Source organism: Thamnophis sirtalis, unplaced genomic scaffold (genome assembly GCF_051295495.1).
Source record: "Thamnophis sirtalis isolate CommonGarterSnake01/CBP01778 unplaced genomic scaffold, rThaSir2_p1.2 scaffold_7, whole genome shotgun sequence".
Lineage (NCBI taxonomy): Eukaryota > Metazoa > Chordata > Lepidosauria > Squamata > Natricidae > Thamnophis > Thamnophis sirtalis.
In genome coordinates, this window is record NW_028261387.1 from 74,715,268 (window position 1) to 74,733,771 (window position 18,504).

General features: G+C 41.8%; 2 protein-coding genes across 4 annotated transcripts in view; both read left to right on the top strand.

Moving 5' to 3' along the window:
• Positions 1-18,504, top strand: part of NCOA3 (nuclear receptor coactivator 3) — a 92,635-nt gene that overhangs the window by 16,896 nt on the left and 57,235 nt on the right. For 2 of the 3 annotated variants that reach the window (XM_087720437.1, XM_087720439.1), the window contains exon 2: positions 5,576-5,619. The exons of the other annotated variant lie outside the window; for it this stretch is intronic. The gene's annotated coding sequence lies outside the window, so the exon portion shown is untranslated. The remainder of the gene's footprint in view (positions 1-5,575; positions 5,620-18,504) is intronic. 3 annotated transcript variants of the gene reach the window in all.
• Positions 9,722-13,342, top strand: LOC148044726 (uncharacterized). Its single transcript, XM_087720860.1, has 2 exons — positions 9,722-10,694; positions 10,777-13,342. Exons 1-2 carry the CDS (start codon positions 10,041-10,043, stop codon positions 13,192-13,194), a joined length of 3,072 nt encoding a protein of 1,023 aa, XP_087576986.1. The 5' UTR covers positions 9,722-10,040; the 3' UTR covers positions 13,195-13,342.

Sequence of the window (18,504 nt, forward strand, 5' to 3'; positions counted from 1 at the left end):
TGAAGGGCTGTCACATGGAAGACGGTCTAGATTTACTCTATAGCATCTGAGGGCAAGAGAAGAAACCGTGGGTGGAAATTTGTCAGAGGGAGATTCAACCTTGAAATAAGGAGGAATTTCCTAACAGTGAGAATGGTTATTCAATAAAACAGCTTGCCTCCTGGTGGATACTCCATCACTGGAGGTTTTCAAGAAAGGATTGGACAACCATTTTCTGGTATAAGGACTCATGCCTTGGGGAAGGGGTTAGACTTAGAATACCTCCAAGGTACTGTCCATATGATTCTATGTTCAAAGGCACTCTGGATTTTTAAATATAACCAATTTTCTTTGTTAAATTCCATTTTAACTACCGGTATATTTTTTTAAATTAAAATTAGGAATTTGGGGTACAATAATATTTTAATTTTACATAGAGAATGGGAAAAAATAAATATTAGATTTTGCTAAAACAAATTCCTCATTTGCAGTAGAAACAATTATTTTTCTTTCTCAACCACTTTTTTAAATGGCACCTATATTCAGGCTTTAGTAATCTCTTAGGTTTTTCTTACATTTAATTATTTGATCGCTTTACCAAACCTGGTGATTTATAAGCTGTCTGTACTGTTGACATCAATAAAAGAATACAGAGATTAGTCATTTAAATATATTTCCTACTGGTATAATTGCATTTTTATAAGGCTGCATATCCTTCTAACACTGTCTTGTAATTACAAAAACTATAATTTGATAAAAAAGCAGTTATCTTTTAACATGTTAAAGGCTTAATGGTTTCAATACTTTAACATGATCATAGCTTAAAGAATATCACTCTTACAAAGAATAATTCTCCATCAACTTGAAGTTTGTAATATAAAACGTTTTTTAGTTCAAACAAAATTTCCAAATATAAATGGTGACCAAGTCAAGAAGTAAAAAGAGGTTGGGGAAAATCCAAAACCGCTTAAAGGTTTGTTTATAAATATGAAATCATGCTTTGCTATGTCTTATTATGATATTTGTTGTACACTTTACAACAAATACAAAGCTTATACAATTGTATATTCTCTATATAAAATTTACAGTGATTTAAGACTGCCCCTTCTTGTAATTTGAATTCTGATTTATATCATAATTTGTTTTTATTATAAAATTCATATAAATTGAAAAATTCAACTATTTATATTATAAATGTAAAGTCAGTTATATTGTGTTAATACTGATGCTAAACCATTGTGTTCATTTGTAGCATTCGTCATGATTTGCAAAAATTAAAATACTAGAGTCACCACTGTTTATTATGGAAAGCCCTAGCTGCCTTTTCATAAGCTATATAGAACAAGCAGATAAAAAATTAAGAAGTTGTAGTTTATATGTTAAAAATTATATAGAGACAAACAAATTATTTTCCGGTAGAATTGCAGGAGGGGCTACTTGTGGGTATTCTCAAAGCCTGATTGGTCCAAAGACTGAGGGAAATTTCTTTAATATTCCACCATTCCCTGTTGGCTCCCAGTTTTCTCTCAGTCTTTGGTCCAAGCACTGTTTTGGCTCCTTGCAGGAAACAGTTGGATTAGCATTATTTCTGTTTAATTTGGCAAATTGGTCTTCTACTCAAAATTACAAATTTATTTCTGCTGGTCTCAGAGACTGGGCAATCCGTCTTGCAGAGAGGAGAGCCGCTTCGGCATTTTCCCTCCTACCTTCAGGCCCTGGATGAGCGGGGGTGATAGGCTCTCTTTAGACAGCTTCTCGGGAGCAGCAGCGAAGCCGAAGGAGCGAGAGGCAGCAAGGTCATCGGTATGTCTCCTTTGCAGCTTGTGAAATGAGCCGTGGCTTTAAAATATTGGCGCAGCTTGTATTGCAGCCACAAATCGAGGTCGACGGGCCACCCAGGTAGCAGCAGTTGGAGCTCCTGAGGACCGGAACACCATTAGGCATACTGGGGGCCTGATTCCATCTCAACGCTACAGGTCTGCATTGTGGCCATTAATCGAGGTGAGCAGGCCCTCAGGCAACAGCCGCTGGTGCTCCAGAGAGCCTCAACTCCGGTGGGCATTTTCATGCGGCCTTCTTTACCTTTCGTTGACATGTGAGTGGTCCATGGCCGCAGCCAAGGCCAATGCACTCCCCGAGGCACAGGGCGACCCCAGGGTGGGGGAGAAGGACAGGCCCAGGATTAGGGTGGCGGCCTCCAAGCCCTCTGCCACCCACTGCCCCTCTTGAGCCACAGTGAGGGATAAACTTAGGCAGCAACAGGCATTAGAAAAGACAATTGCCAGGGCTGAGCAGCAGGCCCAAAAGACAAGGCCCAGCTCCCCCAGCAGATCCAAGTCGCCCATCCGGCCTAGCTCTCTGCAATCCGTCTCTCCCCCCAGGGGTTTCAGTCCGTCTTCTCCCTCTGTTTCCCCTGCTAGACCATCTTGATACTGATTTATTATTATATATAACATTTTTCTCTGCATGTTTTATTTTTTTAAAAAAATTGCCCCTTTTTCTAGTAAACTGATGTAATTATCTTTCAGATTTAGTTGTATGACAGCATAAGAAACAAAAATGTGCTTTATGTTGCCCATCTTGCATCTTATTTCCTTACAGTCTTTTCTTTTAGCTAATACACAGGTTTTTCTCCTACCCCTTTTTTCTTTTCCTCTATGGTAATTGTTCAATAATCTCATTTCCCACATATGGGACAATTATTAAATGACAAGTTAAGCATTGCTTATTTTATTGTTCAGTTATGAATGAAATAAATGCTTGTTGGGTCTGAGTATCCCAGAGAAAATTCAGTGGAAATTATTATTGTTGCAATTAATAAATATGAAAAATTTAATTGCAATATTAATATTTTAAATCTGATCCTTCTTAGTTAAGCAGTTGACATGATTTTGAATGAAATGTTTGTTTATATACTACACCCATTAGATTTCAGGGGAAAAAACCTGAACCATAAAAATGTAACACTGCTGTGCAACAGTGAAAAATTAAAATGAAAACAAATGTTCAGGAAAGAAAAAAAACACAGAGAATATTAATATGGAGGTTTCATATAATTAAAATGACTTTTATGTATATATAGTTATTTATAGCATAAGGCCATATTTTGTTTTTCAAATTTATATCTTGTTTTATTATCTAAATCAAACAACTCTGATATATTTCTGATAAGAGATCCTAATTTGAAACCGTGTTATCAAACAAACTTGAATTAATACCTTTTTTATAAATACAATTTAGTGAACCTAGAAAACTGGCTTTTTCTTGGTTTCATTATGTGTTTCCTCCCATCTCATCAAATCTGAAAGATCCAAAATAAGAGAATCTAGAAATATATTCATAATTCCAAAAGAGGAATTCCTTGTGCTATTTGACAGAAAAGGCCCTAATTTAGTAATGACATCTGTCCCCTATTCTCACATCATAGTAAGAAAACTTCCAAAACAAGAGGTTTTTTTTTGTTATTGTGCATAAGATAATTGAAATATAGCCCATATTTAATTATAAATATGGGCTACATTATTCAAACAATGTTGTGCAATGTACTTTTGGAATTTGGGAGTGTTAATTACATTTTGTAGAAAGAAGAAAATGCAGGGATACAAAACAATCTAACTCTGCTCCTTCTATTTGCAATGCACATTATAGTTTCAGCAATACTACAGAATAGTTATATTATATCTAGCAACATATGATGCACCAGGTTGGTATATGTTGCAAAGGATGAGCCACTTTTGTGATAATGTTGCTATGGCAACTACCTTCTGAGAGCTGCTTCAAGGTCACTCATAGCCCAGTGTGCTTGGATTTTAAGGAAAATACAAATGCATAATATGTAAGGATGTTTGCATTTTATTCCTTTTCATGTTAAATAATGTATTGTGAAGTATGTGAATAAACGTACAATTATTTACATTAGTAAGATTTAATAACATTTTAAATATTATGTATCATAGACACAGTAGATGGGGAAAGTAATAATTCCACAACTACCAGTATTTTCTGAATATTACTTATATTACAAAAGAACAAAAAAGGAGTTCAAATATGTGTTATCTCTGAACAGTTTATTTGTTTTTATTTATTCATCAAGTTTATATGCCATCCATATCACCAAAAGTAACACTGGGATATATAGTTTTATGTTTTATAGTTTTTTTAAAAAAATAAGGACTGTTAAAATGGGTTCTATTGTAATATTACTTAAAACATAGGCAGCTATATATCAAAATTAAGTTTGCAATACATTGTTTTAATTGTAATCAAATATAAAAAATAGCAATTAAAATATTTCAACCATTGCCGTTAATTGTCAGCCCAACTAGGTAGACTAATCCAGGAAATTCCTCAGGAAACTAGCAATAGCAATAGCACTTAAACTTACATACCACTTTCCAGTCCTTTACAGTCCTCTCTGAGAGGTTTACACTGTCAGCATATTGCCCCCAACAATCTGGGTCCCCATTTTACAGACCTTGAAAGGATAGAAAGCTGAATCAACCTTGAGTCGGTCAGAATCGAACTCCTGGCAGTGAGCAGTGAGTTAGACTGTAATAGTGTATTCTAATCACCGTGCCACCATGGCACTAGAAGTATTGAAATTGGCTATAATAACAGAATTTTGCAACTCTAGTTATGCTGAATACCCTTTCCCCTCAAATTCCAATTAATTATTGAGACAACTGGCTAAGTGTCTTTTGAATAATATCTTATTTCCCTGGGTTAAGACAATGTTTCAGTCTTCTTTGTCTTGGTAACAACAGTTCTTGCATATTTCCATCAATGTCATCTTCTTTAATCTACACAAGGGAGTAAATTGGTACAGATGATTTGATGAAGCTCATTGCTCATAATTGCAGCTTTCCTCTGGATCTCTGTAATTACTCAAATGTGTAGCAACTTCAAGGTCCTCTCATGGCCTTCTGAACAAAGCACCTGTGGAGTTTCTGATAGTCTATCTCATTCTTAGAACTGCTATTTGTTGCATAATTATATGTCTTGGAGCCTCCATTGATACAGAAGCTGATATAAATGAATGGCAATGATGTTGACAGGATTTGTTTTAGAAGTCAAGGCAAACAATTCAGTATTTCAGCCATGGTTTAGAAGGCTGAGAAACTAAATCTTACAAAGCCTAGAAAAAAAAATCAGTTTATGAGAAATCAAGCCACACGTTGATGAAACATGCTGGTTCAGAAGTTGTTTGGCTTGTGTCTGTTTTCAGACAAAAGCTGTTATTATAGAAGATCTTTGCCTCTACCAGCATGCCTCCTGTGCTGACTGGAGCTGATTGCAAAAACTGTGCTAATTAGGAATAATACTCTGTTTCTGAGCAGATAATTACTCTTTAGTAGACCAATATGCTGAAGGCATTTTTCTGAGTATTTTATTTATTTATTTAGATATAAATGACATCCACTTATTTAGAAATTTCTATAGCTGCCCATCTCAAAGGTGGCTCTGGATGGTGAATAATCAACAATTAAAAATATAGTTACAAAGTAATAAAAAAATTAAATACATTTCGGGCAGATAATAGTTTGATAACTATTTCAGTTTTAATAGCTAACTAGTGTGTTGTAATTTTCTTTTCTAGGTAAAGATGGTGTGTGAATGTTACTGACAAGAATACATTTCCAAGTAAGTGTTCAGTATAATAAAGTTAGAACATATTTGATTATGGACAGAGCATTCTTTCAGAGTTGCCTGAACCTCACTCAGAGTCAGGTAAACTACGAGATGGGTGGCAAATAAATTTGATAAATAAATAAATCCCAGTTAGTGTTGTAGAAACTAAGTGTAGGTTGTCCAGTATTTCTGGACAGTATATGGTCCTATCAGCTAATTCCAGCCAGGAAATCAAGCCATTACTATTCTACTCTTCTATTCCACCAGAAAGGTAGCATTAACAGAAGAGAAAACACTTATATTAGGTAAGGAGTCTAGAAACAAAGGCTCTAAAATGTTCTCTGACTCAAACTTTCCTTCAACCACTTTATTTAGGACCCACTGCCACAGAAAACATCACCAATAGATCTGTTTATGGAAACATTTGTATGTGTGCTGCAGTGGTGGGTTTCAATTTTTTTTAGAACCTCTTCTGTAGGTGTGGCCTGCTTTGTGGGAGTGGCTTGCCAGTCATGTGACTGAGTAGGAGTGGCTTGCCAGCCATGTGACTGGGTGTTCGTGGCCAACTTGTAAAATGTGGTGAAACTCACTTAACAACGCTCTTCCTTAGCAACCAAAATGTTGGCTCAGAAACTCTGGCATTTGAAGCACGCAAGTTTTAAAGCTGTCAAGTTACAAGACCTTTGCACCTCTAACCCTTTAGAAAAAAAAACCCCAGGGGTGTTCAAACTTGACAGCTTTAAGACTTGTGGACGTCAACTCCCAGAATTCCTCCTCTCACTCTTCATCTTGATGATGTGGACGAGTGGGGGGAGGGAGCTGGAACCAGTTCTAAACAGCACTGTAGATTTATGGAACTTCTTCTATAGAAGGGGTTAGAACTGGCAGGAATCCACCCCTGGTGTGCTGGAAGTATTATGTTTGTCTAGCCTTTTCTACTCTTTTTCAGTCACTGGATCTGAGATTGGGAAACTATTTATACTAAATAGTCAATGAAAGTATAGGAAATAGTCACTTGTGCACAAAGATTAAAAGTTCTATTTATGTTTCCTTTTTTTTGTACTTCACATGTTTAATCTTTTTACAGTAAGAGAAGTCTTGGTTTCCTGTTACAGTTCCATGGAACTTTAGTTTAATGTTGTATTTTTGTTTCAAGCACTACTTATGATTTGTGACTTGTCAACAGTGCATGGGAGTTACAAGTCCTCCCGCCATATTCTATGCTCTTAAATTTCTGATGTGTACATCTTGCAACGTTAGAATAATTTCCTTGATTTATACCCCAATTTGGCAATAGTGCCAAAATGTGCTTGCTGTGATCTGAAAAGAAACCCTTTAATATTGTTTCTTGGATCCGTAACAATACTTTTAATATAGAAATAAGCCAAATGGTGTCTAGAAAACACCTTTGAAATGTGCACAAACGTTTTACTATACTATTTCTTTTTACGTTGAATTTAAAGGAAATTCAGACCAGTAATTTTATAGGTTTATAATATAATCCCATGCATACATGCTCAGTGTAAATGTGATAAGAAATAGCAGTGGTTAAAATTCAGTGGAATATTTTCCTGGCCACTGGGAATATGATTTCAACCTTAGACTCTTGTCTTAAAAAATTCATTGTCATTGCTAGTATTTCTCTGATCTGGAGAAAGAACAATCTCCCTCAACAAACAAACAACACAACCATCCCCAATGTGCTGGTGTATACATTCAGAAACATACTGAATATTTTATTCCTTCCATTATCCTAGCTATCAGAAAGTGTTTTATTTAATGTTGCTGAATAGGTGTTAAGAACTGCCATCATGCACACCCTTCCCCCAGTCTTAAAGTACTATACAGAGAAGCCTGGCTTGTTTGCAGCCACAGTGCTGCATATCTTTTAGGAAGTGACCTTGACTTGTATTAATTAAATTCAGAACACACAGAAAAGCTGTTTGGTAACATGCCAATTTGATATAAAACAACATTATGTTTTCATTCAAAATGGGGTACCAAGAAGGAAAAAAAACTTGAAGTACTTTTAAAAGAGCTATAAGGATCTTAAACAAGGGTTAAATCTAAAATTAACTCATTTCTTAAAATATAAATAATAAAGAAATAATGTAACATTTATTTGATTATAAATTCAGCATATCATTTATCTAATTTGTATGTTATGTACAAGGAACTCATGCCACTAAATGATCAGCCACCTAGAAGCTTCCTAGATTGTTTATTCTAAGTCAGAATTCGGAATGCATATCAGTGGCTTTAATAGATCTGACAGTAATTTTTATATCATGTTGAAAAATTCCCCTAATCTGGACTCTGCAGTAAATCACAAATCTCCTGACGTTTCATGGCTTGGACAACTTTTCTGCTGGACTTGATGGAAGAATCATAACTATAACTTAGTTAGGTCAGGATCTTTATTGTAGACAATAATGAAGAATGGCAGAATGAATAATACAATAACCCATTGCTAATTGTTATCATAGTCTTGGGGTTTTAACTTGTGGCTTCTTCTTCTTCTCAACTTTAAAGAATAATGGCTCTTTGATGTAATACTCACTTGGTGGCCTTGAAGTTGAGCTGGTGTTGTATGTTTGCATAACAACTGTCTTTGGGTGGGGAATTGGTGGTTCCCATCTCAATACTCCAATATGTGCTCATAAATTATTTTGCTTTTGTTGCTTTTTCATTGTTACGAGTATGAAGTGAGATAACATAATTGTGAAGATGATGTAATTTTATGATAATGTCTTTATTTTTAATACTAATGCTAAAATGATATGTGATCACACTTGTTATATTATTGTGCTATTTTGCTTATCTATGTACAAGTCTGTTTGTTGCCTTACAAAATGTTAGAATTAACCCTTCCAAAAATAATATTGAATAATGTCTTCAAACTATTTTAGTGATCAGTCATTTAAATACCTACATTTTGTAAAACCCTGCATCAGCATAGATTTTTAAGTAAATTGAAGTCTGGGATATTCTGGTGATAAGATATAGTTATAGCTGCCCAGATTCACTGTGAGTGAGTTGGATGGCCATGTAAATTTTCTTAAGAAATAATTAAATAATTTGACTTTTATTGCATATTTAATTGGAATTAATTTGCGTGAGACAATGAAATTTACAATTGAAAAAAACAATTGTGAGGAACTTTGTACCCATAGTTTAGCTACCTTGTTTTCTGAATGTGGTGATGACTTTTCTCCATAGTGAGGGGGGAGGAGTATCCAGGATGGGTTTGACCTTATCCTCTCGTGATTGGTTTGAGTCAGATAAGCTCTTTGGGCTCCGCCCCTTGGCAGTGAGCATGCCCAGTTTTCTGACTCAAAACCTTCGTGAGAAGTTGCTCATTCGAGAGCTCCAGGAATTTACTAGGAAAATTCATTTGGATCCGTCGAGTTTGCCTCCCTGCTTTATACACAGCCTCCTCCTGCAAGATTGGAACTGCCACTAGCCCCCCTGGGGCGGCAGGCTGCCCTGGACACTGAGGAGATCCGAAGTCTCTCAGTGAGGAGCTTGACCAGGCAGCAGGAGAAAGGGCAAAAGCCTCTAGCAGGCAGCCCCAACCGCTGAGGCTTGTAAGTCGCTGGAGCGCTCCGTTGCTCCCCTCAAGGGTTGAGCGACGAACCAGGGCTTTCAAACGCCCTGGAGCGCCCGTGCTGCCTCCACGTGGCCAGAGGATCGTGAGGAAGCCGAAGAAGCTGTTCCTGGCCACAGCGGCATCGGAGGAGAGGCAGGAGGAAGAGAATCCGGCTGGGAGCGCACGTGGCAAGCTCTCAGGAGCTCAAGCCTCGCTTCAGGCACTTTTAAATTTCGCGCCCCTTTGCAAGCCAGTCGGCGCCATTTTGAAGCCGGGAGGACCCACGTGGTCCAAAATGGCGGCGCCCAGCAACTACCAGGAAGGAGAATCCCAGGCAGTTGCAAGCAGGGACTGCAGCCCCACCGGAGGGGCAGAAGAACAAGCACCCAGGTCAGTGGCTTCCCCAGAGACTGCCCGAGGAGGGGGGGGAAGAGGAAAGGCTAAATGCAAAACCAAGCACCTTTCCCCCAGGGCAGATCCAGAGGAAGGGAGGGGTCACAAGCCCTCCAAGCCCTCTAAATACGAGCGGAGGAGGCATAAGGCTTTAGAGAGACTTTGCAACCAAGCAGCCAGCCATCAGAACGCCCCAGGCAAAGGGGGGGAAAATTCAGGCACTCCCTTATCCAGCGGAGGCTCAGGGGAGAATCCAGCCCTGCCAACAAGGATCCCTATAGACACCTCGGGGCTTTGGGGCTCCACTCAGGGGTGGCAATCCCCTATCACCCCTACTGTGGGGGCAGCCTTGCCTACTGGCTTTCCCCTTTTGGGCAGCCCCCCCCCTGCTCAGGGGGGCTTCAGCCCCAACCCAGCGCCTCCCACAGGAGCCCCCAACTTCCAAGAATTAATGATGCAGGCTTTTCAGCAATACATGGCTGCAGCATTCCAGCAGCCACAGCCTCAGGGGGCCCCCCTCCCCCCCACCCCCAGGGCCCCTGAATTCCCAGAGGCCCAGGAGGAAGAGATTCACAGCTCCTCAGATTCATCCCAGGAGGACAGTGACAATGAAAGTGAGGAAGGCGAGATCAGAGAACTCAAGCTATCAGAGGATGAAGGCATGCCTCCTCCTAAACCCACATTCACTGGGTTGTTCCAGCCCTCACTGTTTGAGTCCCTGCTCTTCAAGGCCAAGGCAACGGTCAAGCTAGGCAACAGAGCAGCGGAGGCCACACCCCAACGCCAGGGCCTCTCAGCAGAGAACATCTTTGATGAGCAGGCCATCGAGGCAGACACTGTTCCTACGCCCAAGACCTTCCTAGGCCTGATAAGGCGCCAATGGGCATCTCCTACAAAGGGCCCATCACCCTCCTCTTCAGACAGGATGTTCTTCAATGTGGACCAAGAGCTGGCTAAGCTACTTGCACAGCCCACCATAGATGATCCAATCGTGGCCCTTCATACATCCACCAACATGCCTGGGGAGCCAGAGGATGCCTTGAAGGCGGAGGACAAGAAGGCAGACCTCACCTTGCAGAGGGGCCATTTAGCAGCGGCCTGGGCGGTGAAAGCATCCACCACAGCCTCTTTCATCATCAGATCTTCCTTGCTGTGGCTGCAGGAGCTACAGCAACGCACCCCCATAGCAGATGCCCGGTCACATCAGGACATCAACAGGCTGGCAGCGGCCATCCAGTTCTCATCGGATGCCACCCTGGCTGCAGCCAGATTCGCTTCCAGGGCGATCGCATCGTCGGTGGCATCACGCAGGCTGCTGTGGCTTCGACAGTGGCAGGTGGAGGTTCGTCACAAGTGGCGCCTGGCTTCAGCCCCCTTCACAGGGGACTCCCTCTTTGGCTCGGCTCTGGACCGGTTCCTGGTTGAGAACAAGGACAAGAGGAAGGTCCTCGCCACTGCCCAGAAGAAAGGCAGCTTCAGGTCAACTCCATACCCCAGACGCTCCTACTCCCGGGGTCAGGACTCTGGTTCCTTCTTTCGGGGTCAGGACTTCCTTAGGGGGTCAGAGGCAGGTTTCTCAGGAGGCAGGCAGTATCAAGGGGGATTCCCTGCTAGACAGAGGTACCCAGACAGACAGCAAAGAGGCAGGCAACAGAAGCGGCCCTTTCGAGGGGGCGGAGGAGGCGGAGGGGGGCGCTCCTTCCGCAAATATTAAAGCTAGGTCCAGCACTCTCCCCATTGGGGGGTGCTTAGCGCACTTCGCTGACCGCTGGGACCTCACCTCCTCTGACAGATGGGTGCAGAAGACCATCAGGCATGGCCTTTCACTCGAATTTCTTTCCAGTCCCCCGAGCTTCTTCCGGATATGTCCGGTTTCTAAGAACCCGACCCGGAGGCTGCTGATGCAGGAAGCCATCCAACACCTGTTGGAGATCCGGGCGATCCAGCCAGTGCCTCCAGAGCAACAGGGTCAGGGGCACTATTCCATCCTGTTTGTCATCCCCAAGGCCTCTGGGGGCTGGAGAGCGATCCTTGACTTGAAACGCCTGAACCGTTCCATTCGCTATAGGAGGTTCAAGATGCACTCCCTACACTCTATCTTGGAGGGGGTTAGACAAGGAGACTTTCTCACTTCCATAGACCTCACTGAGGCCTATCTGCACATCCCCATTGCCCAGGATCACCGTAGGTACCTCAGGTTCTGCTACATGGGTCATCACTATCAGTACCGGGCCCTCCCCTTCGGGCTGTCCTCGGCCCCGAGGGTATTCACAAAGGTAATGGCAGCGCTGGCAGCGCACCTGAGACAGGTCCCGGTGCGCATCCAATGTTACCTGGATGATCTGCTCCTGCAGTCATCTTCCTTTAGGGGCGCTCTGCAAGACCTAGACATCACCATGACAGTCCTGAGGGACCATGGGTTTACAGTGAACCTAGCCAAGAGTCACCTCCACCCCTCTACTAGTCTGATTCACCTAGGAGCCAGAATAGACACCCAGGCGGGCATGGCCTTCCTGTCACCCGACAGACAGATAGCGCTTAGACAGCTAGCCTCCTCGATAGCCAGGAAGCGCAAGGTGTCCCTAGCCACTCTGTCTAAACTACTAGGCACCATGGTCTCCGCCATTGGCATCGTCCCGTGGGCTCGCCTCCACACCAGAGATCTCCAATGGTTCCTCTTGCCGTTCCAGCGAAGACGCACGAGCTGTTCGCAGACCAAGGTACTTCTCCCGCTAGACGTCTCCCGCTCCCTGGCTTGGTGGACATCCCCAGCGATCACAAAGGGCGAAACCTTCTGGACACCAGACCGCTTGACGGTAACGACGGACGCCAGTCTGAGTGGGTGGGGTGCCCATCTGCTGGCTCAGATGGCGCAAGGAGAGTGGACTCAGGCGGAAGGGACTCACAACATAAACTGGTTGGAGCTCAGGGCGGTCCGCCTGGCTCTGTTACGGTTCCAGAATTCGGTCAGGGGCCAGCACATATTAGTCCTCACAGACAATATCACTACCAAGGCTCACATAAACAGACAGGGGGGGACAAGATCAAGGGCCCTCATGAAGGAGGCCAAACGTCTGGGTCAGTGGGCCGAAAGGAACCTCCGGTCTTTGAGGGCAGAACACATAGCGGGGGTGGACAACACCAGGGCCGACTGGCTCAGCCGGGCCGAGGTGGACAACTCAGAGTGGAGGCTACAGCCTGCGATATTCGAGGAGGTGGCCGAGCGCTTCGGGCGCCCGGAAGTCGATCTGTTCGCCACTCCCCTCAACACTCAGCTCCCGAGGTTCTTCTCCAGGTACCGGACACGGGGGGCGGAAGGGACGGACGCTCTGCGGAGCTCATGGCCCAGGGGTCTTTTGTATGCCTTTCCTCCCTTGCCCCTGATTCCCAGGGTCATACGGAAGATCCTTCAGGAGGGGGCGGAAGTGGTTCTGTTGGCTCCTCATTGGCCCCGGAGGCCTTGGTTTGCAGATCTCCAGTCTCTGTCAGTGGAGAGGCCCTGGAGAATTCCCCAGGAGAGGATCTCCCTCAGCCAGGGGGCGCTGGAGCACCCGGATCCTCAATGGCTCCAGTTGACCGCTTGGCGGTTGAGCGGAGCATCCTGAGGAAAGACCTCTTCTCCCCCAGGGTGATAAGGACTATCCAGGCCGCCCGCAGGCCCTCCACAGAGCGCATCTATGGCTCCACTTGGCGGGCCTTTGACTCTTGGTGCAACTCCCGGGGGTTCAACCCCATCCAGGCTACGGTGCCTCAGGTTCTGGACTTCCTCCAGGCAGGCCTGGATAGAGGGTTAGCTCCTAACACAATTAGGAGACAGGTCTCAGCCATCTCATCAGTTCTCCTGTGCGGCAGAAACCAGAGCCTGACGCACCACCCCATGGTCAGGCAATTCCTTAAGGGGGCCTCCAACCTCAGACCACCTACGGTACACAGGTACCCTTCCTGGGATTTACACAGGGTATTGGACGCTCTAACGGGCGCCCCATTTGAGCCATTACAAACAGTTTCCCTTAAGTTCCTGACCCTGAAGGTGGCTTTCCTGGTGGCCATCACTTCCGCCAGGCGGATATCCGAACTGCAGGCGCTGTCCACCAGGGAGGATCTCTGTGTCTTTCACCAAGATAGGGTGGTGTTACGGCTGGATCCATCCTTCATTCCCAAGGTGTGCTCCTGCTTCCATCGGGCCCAGGAACTGATTTTGCCCAACTTCTGTCCAGACCCTTCTCACCCATTGGAGAGGAAGTGGCACACTCTGGACGTTAGGAGGGCTCTGAGGATTTACCTCAGGAGAACCAGGCCAAACAGGAAATCCGAAGCCCTGTTTGTCTCCTTCCAACCAGGATCCCTGGGTAATAAGGTAACTTCCACCACTATTGGCAGGTGGTTGCGAACCTGCATTGCCACTGCTTACCAATCACAGGGGTTACAGACACCAAATCATATCACAGCCCACTCCACACGGAGTGCTGCCACATCCACGGCCTGGGCCACACAAGCATCCCTGGCCGAAATCTGCAGGGCAGCCACGTGGGCTTCCCCCTCTCCCTTTGTTAGGAACTATAAGTTGGACTCCTTTGCCTCGGCAGAGGCCTCGTTCGGCCGCAGGGTGTTGCAGGCGGTTCACAGGGCTGGACCCGTGCCTCAACAGGCCTGAGAGGGGGACATATGGCCTCAGGGATCTCCCTCCCTAGGGACGTGCAGGCTTTGGTACGTCCCATCCTGGATACTCCTCCCCCCTCACTATGGAGAAAGGGCGTTGGTACTTACCTGATACGCCTCTTCTCATAGTGGGGGGAGGAGTATCCAGTCCCTCCCTGACTATGTTTGTACAACTAAGTGTTATGTTCATTGTTTATATTGTTATTTAATTATTGATGTTGAAGACAATAAAAGCAAAAAAAAACTGAATCAAGAGTCTGGAGTGAATGATGCAACGAGTCGGAGAGAGTTCTTCGTCATAAAACTGGGCATGCTCACTGCCAAGGGGCGGAGCCCAAAGAGCTTATCTGACTCAAACCAATCACGAGAGGATAAGGTCAAACCCATCCTGGATACTCCTCCCCCCACTATGAGAAGAGGCGTATCAGGTAAGTACCAACGCCCTATTTCAATCAAGCCAAAAAGAGAATCCTTGCTTTATTATCAAATACTTTCTGGATAATTTCAGAATTCTTAACCTCTTGTTTGGATCACATTGCAACCTAAGAAATAATAAAAGAAAGGAATTTTGGAGCAATATCTCCAGTAGGCTTGAGCCCCCTTCAATGTGCTGGCAGCCAAACAATTTTTGTTTATGAACATATTGTTCAAATATGTTTAAAATAAGGTTTAATAGGCAGAGAATGTATTCAAAGTTTGCAGATTTGTCTCTCTTTTTTCCTCTGTTCAGTCATATTTGATTCTTGGCTACTACCTGAACAAGTCCCTGCAGTTTCCCTCTGAAATCAAAGATTCAGATTTGGTTTGCCATTACCTGCCTCCTAGGGCTGAGAGAAAGTGATGGCCCAAGGTCACCGAACTAGCTAGCATTGTGTCTAAGGCAGGACTAGAACTCATGGTTTTCCTGATTCTTTCCTGATGCCCTGACCACTACAGCAAACTAGTTCTCAGATCTCTTTTTAGAAATAGTTAAATTAAAGCATCTTAATTTTAAGTTTTAGGAACTGTTTAAAGATAAAAGAGTGTTTGCTTTTGTTTGCTTTCTTTAATATTTCTGCAAATTTTACTTATAAAAAATTTGCTCCAACAATAAATATTGTTATTTCAGACAAGTGACTTTTGTCACATTGTTGAATCACACGTCTTTTCCTATTCTTACCTTTGTCACATTAATATTTAGGTTTTTTTATTTTTATTTGCTGCTCCAAAGATCCACAGCAAATTGTTGACTCATGGAATATATTACCGTATACTTCAATATATTTCTAGATGTTTTTTTCCCCATCAACCTTCATTTGTTTGTTGAATTTGCTTATTCTTCATTGGTTTGTTTTTGAATCGCTTTAGATTTTTCTCTATATTTTTGTTTTGTAAAAATAAGTAGTATATTGATACTTTTGAATATGATGACATTTTTTCTACATAAGGACTGGTTGCAGAAAACTGAGATAATTATTTGAATATATAATTTAGTTGTTTCCAAGTCTGGCAAAAATGTTTTTTCCATTCATCACTGTAAATATTGCCAAGATCCCCTTTTAATAGCCCGTTAAATCTTTTTTTACTACTATTGCCGGGTATCATGAAATCCTATTAATTTTTCTTAGTGTTCTGCTATACTGTTGTTTTTATAGCAAATGACTGAAAAAACTCTCTTGGATATTTTTAAACTTTGGCTATGTATAATAAAATTTCATCCTTCCATTGAAGAACATTCTATTGTTTGAATGTTGAAACTTTACAAGGCATTGGCATAGAAAATCTATTCTTGCAAATTCCCAAGTGAAAATATATTACTATGGACACACTTTTCGTTTTCTTTTTCTGGAACTTTTAGAGTTGATAATTTATTTTAATCCTTCAACTTTAAAAAGCAAGGGTTTAAAATGTCAAGTGCCAAAGCAAGTTTCTTAGACATAGACTGTTCTTGTATGCAAAGTGGATTGTGGTTACTAGTGGTTCCTGGCCTATTTCAACAGACTTTTCAAATAGTCTGTTAAAATGCTTGATGTGACCCATCATAGTTGAGCTATTTGTTCCTTCATATCTGAGCTTATTTTTTTAAAAAATATAAATGAATAGAGACAGGAGTGCTGCAAAACACTAATCTGTATTATTTCTATTTGCAATAATGCAGTTGAATTTCACATAAGCATTAGTCATTCTTAGAAAATAAAAGTGATCATGGCTATAGTCCAGTGCTTAAGGGTTTAGGTATTGCCCTAGATAATAACAGTAATAAAAAAAAATCACAATATCTTTGGTGGCTAGAGTGGGTGTTAGGAAATGAACTCAACAGTTTGATTATTGTCACACAAACATGTGAATATAAAAGTTCCTGCCACACACATGGGACATGCTGTTAGGATTCAAAATTATGGCCAACAAAATTTGCTGAGTTCGATAATGTATGTATTTGGAAGATAGCACTGTTTTAACTAAACCTTTTTGCCATATTCTATAAATTAGTAAACAATGTTTCAGCCACAGAATTCCTGCTCTTCATTCTAAATTATATGCATTTTAAAATTATATGTTTTTCCAGATTTCATTTTATCCCAAAGCTTTGTTTATTAAAGATTGGATTCATGATTTTTTAGCAAGAAGGGTTTTGATTTTTGGGAGGGATATTATGGATTATTCTGGAGGGCATTTATGAGTAGCAATTAAACTGTATAGTTATTTGCTGTGTCTGAGTTTCTTTCAAATTAGGCTGTATTGAACAATTTTATCAAATAATAATTGACAAAGTATTGAGCACTAGTATCATGTATAAAGGAAATGTTGTATCCAACATTTGGATAGCAGATTTATTGTTTGTAGCATACCTCCTCAAATGGGCTTATAGTGGTAGGCAGTACTTAACTGACAATGACTGATTTCAAAATGCTAAATAGATACAGACTGGGTTAATATTTGGATGATGGACCACCAGGAAGTCCCAGTATTGTAGGTAAGACAGAAGGGTAAAACAATATCCCAGAAAAAGACCATAGTAGATTATTTTCATAATGTTGCCTGAGAAATTATATGGGCATGTCCATAAAGTCACCTGGAATCGAGCTTTGACATAAGGAGAGATTAAGATTTTATAAAAACCTATTTATAATTTATATATTTGGAATGCATATCCAATGAGCTCTCAGGATAATCTTTCCCCATGTTGCTATTACTCTAATGATACTGCCTTCTTGCAGGCAGTTCCATGTTAGTGTGAGCTTTTGCATGAGGAAAAGCGATTACACATTGTGGCTGTGTATATGCAGAAGATTTCCTACTGCAGACATACATTGAATTTATGAACATCTGCAGATGCTATTTTTATTAGAGCAATATTGGAGACACAAGGATAGGCGTATCTGGAATATTCACATAATGAATGCTTTGAATGGGACTAAAGCAAGAGTTGCAAGGGGGAGGGAGGAACACTTTGAGAACGGCCCAAGTATTCAATTCAGAGCTGTATATATGATATGATGGAAAGAGGTTTTAGAGGTGCTGGATGATTAAGGGAGAAATTTTATAAAATTTAAGAGAAATTGTCTAAAATACTTTCAAGCTAAAATGAAGAATGCATCTACAGTATTTGGCAATGAAAGCAGCTGGGGATGCAAAATTTTGATGCCATAGGTCTTGTTAAGATTTCACTATTTTGAAAGGTACTGCATTTTTTGGAGTATAAGACCGCACCAAGATTTTGAAGAGGCAAATTAAAAAAAAAGTTTTTGCACTCTGCAGACCTCCCAAAAATGGCCCATTTTTTGTGAAAATGGGCCTGTTTTTTTGTCAAAAAGGGCATGCCTTTGGGAGGCTTGTAGAGTGCTTCTTGGGGCTGGGGAGGCAAAAATGAGAAAAAACAGCCCATTTTTCGCTCATTTTTGCCCACCTTAGGAGCAAAAGCTAGGAGCACTCTGGAAGCCTCCTAAAGGCTATGCATGGCCATTTTTGCAAAGGGGGCTGGGTTTCAGGAGGCCAAAAATGCTGTATTCAGTATATAAGACGCACCCAGATTTTCACCCTCTTTTTTGAGGGAAAAAGGTTCATCTTATATTCTGAAAAATACGGTATGAGAAAGAAACCTTTTTGACAGGGAAGAAAAATAAAATGGGTCATTTAATTTTTGCAAAGGAATTCAATTCTTCCATTGGTATAAGATTAATCTGAAGGGGAAATGCAGAGGAATTTTTGGGTTGATAAGAATGCATTGATAAATAATTGCATTCAGTGTTTTCCTGTGTGCTGACAGCATGCTGGCT

Bases quoted from the DNA above. Each gene is read 5' to 3' on its own strand.
- LOC148044726 (XM_087720860.1), top strand. From the start codon at position 10,041: ATGATGCAGGCTTTTCAGCAATACATGGCTGCAGCATTCCAGCAGCCA. The intron at 10,695-10,776 runs GTGAAAGCATCC...GCACCCCCATAG, and splicing joins ATTTAGCAGCGGCCTGGGCG to CAGATGCCCGGTCACATCAG.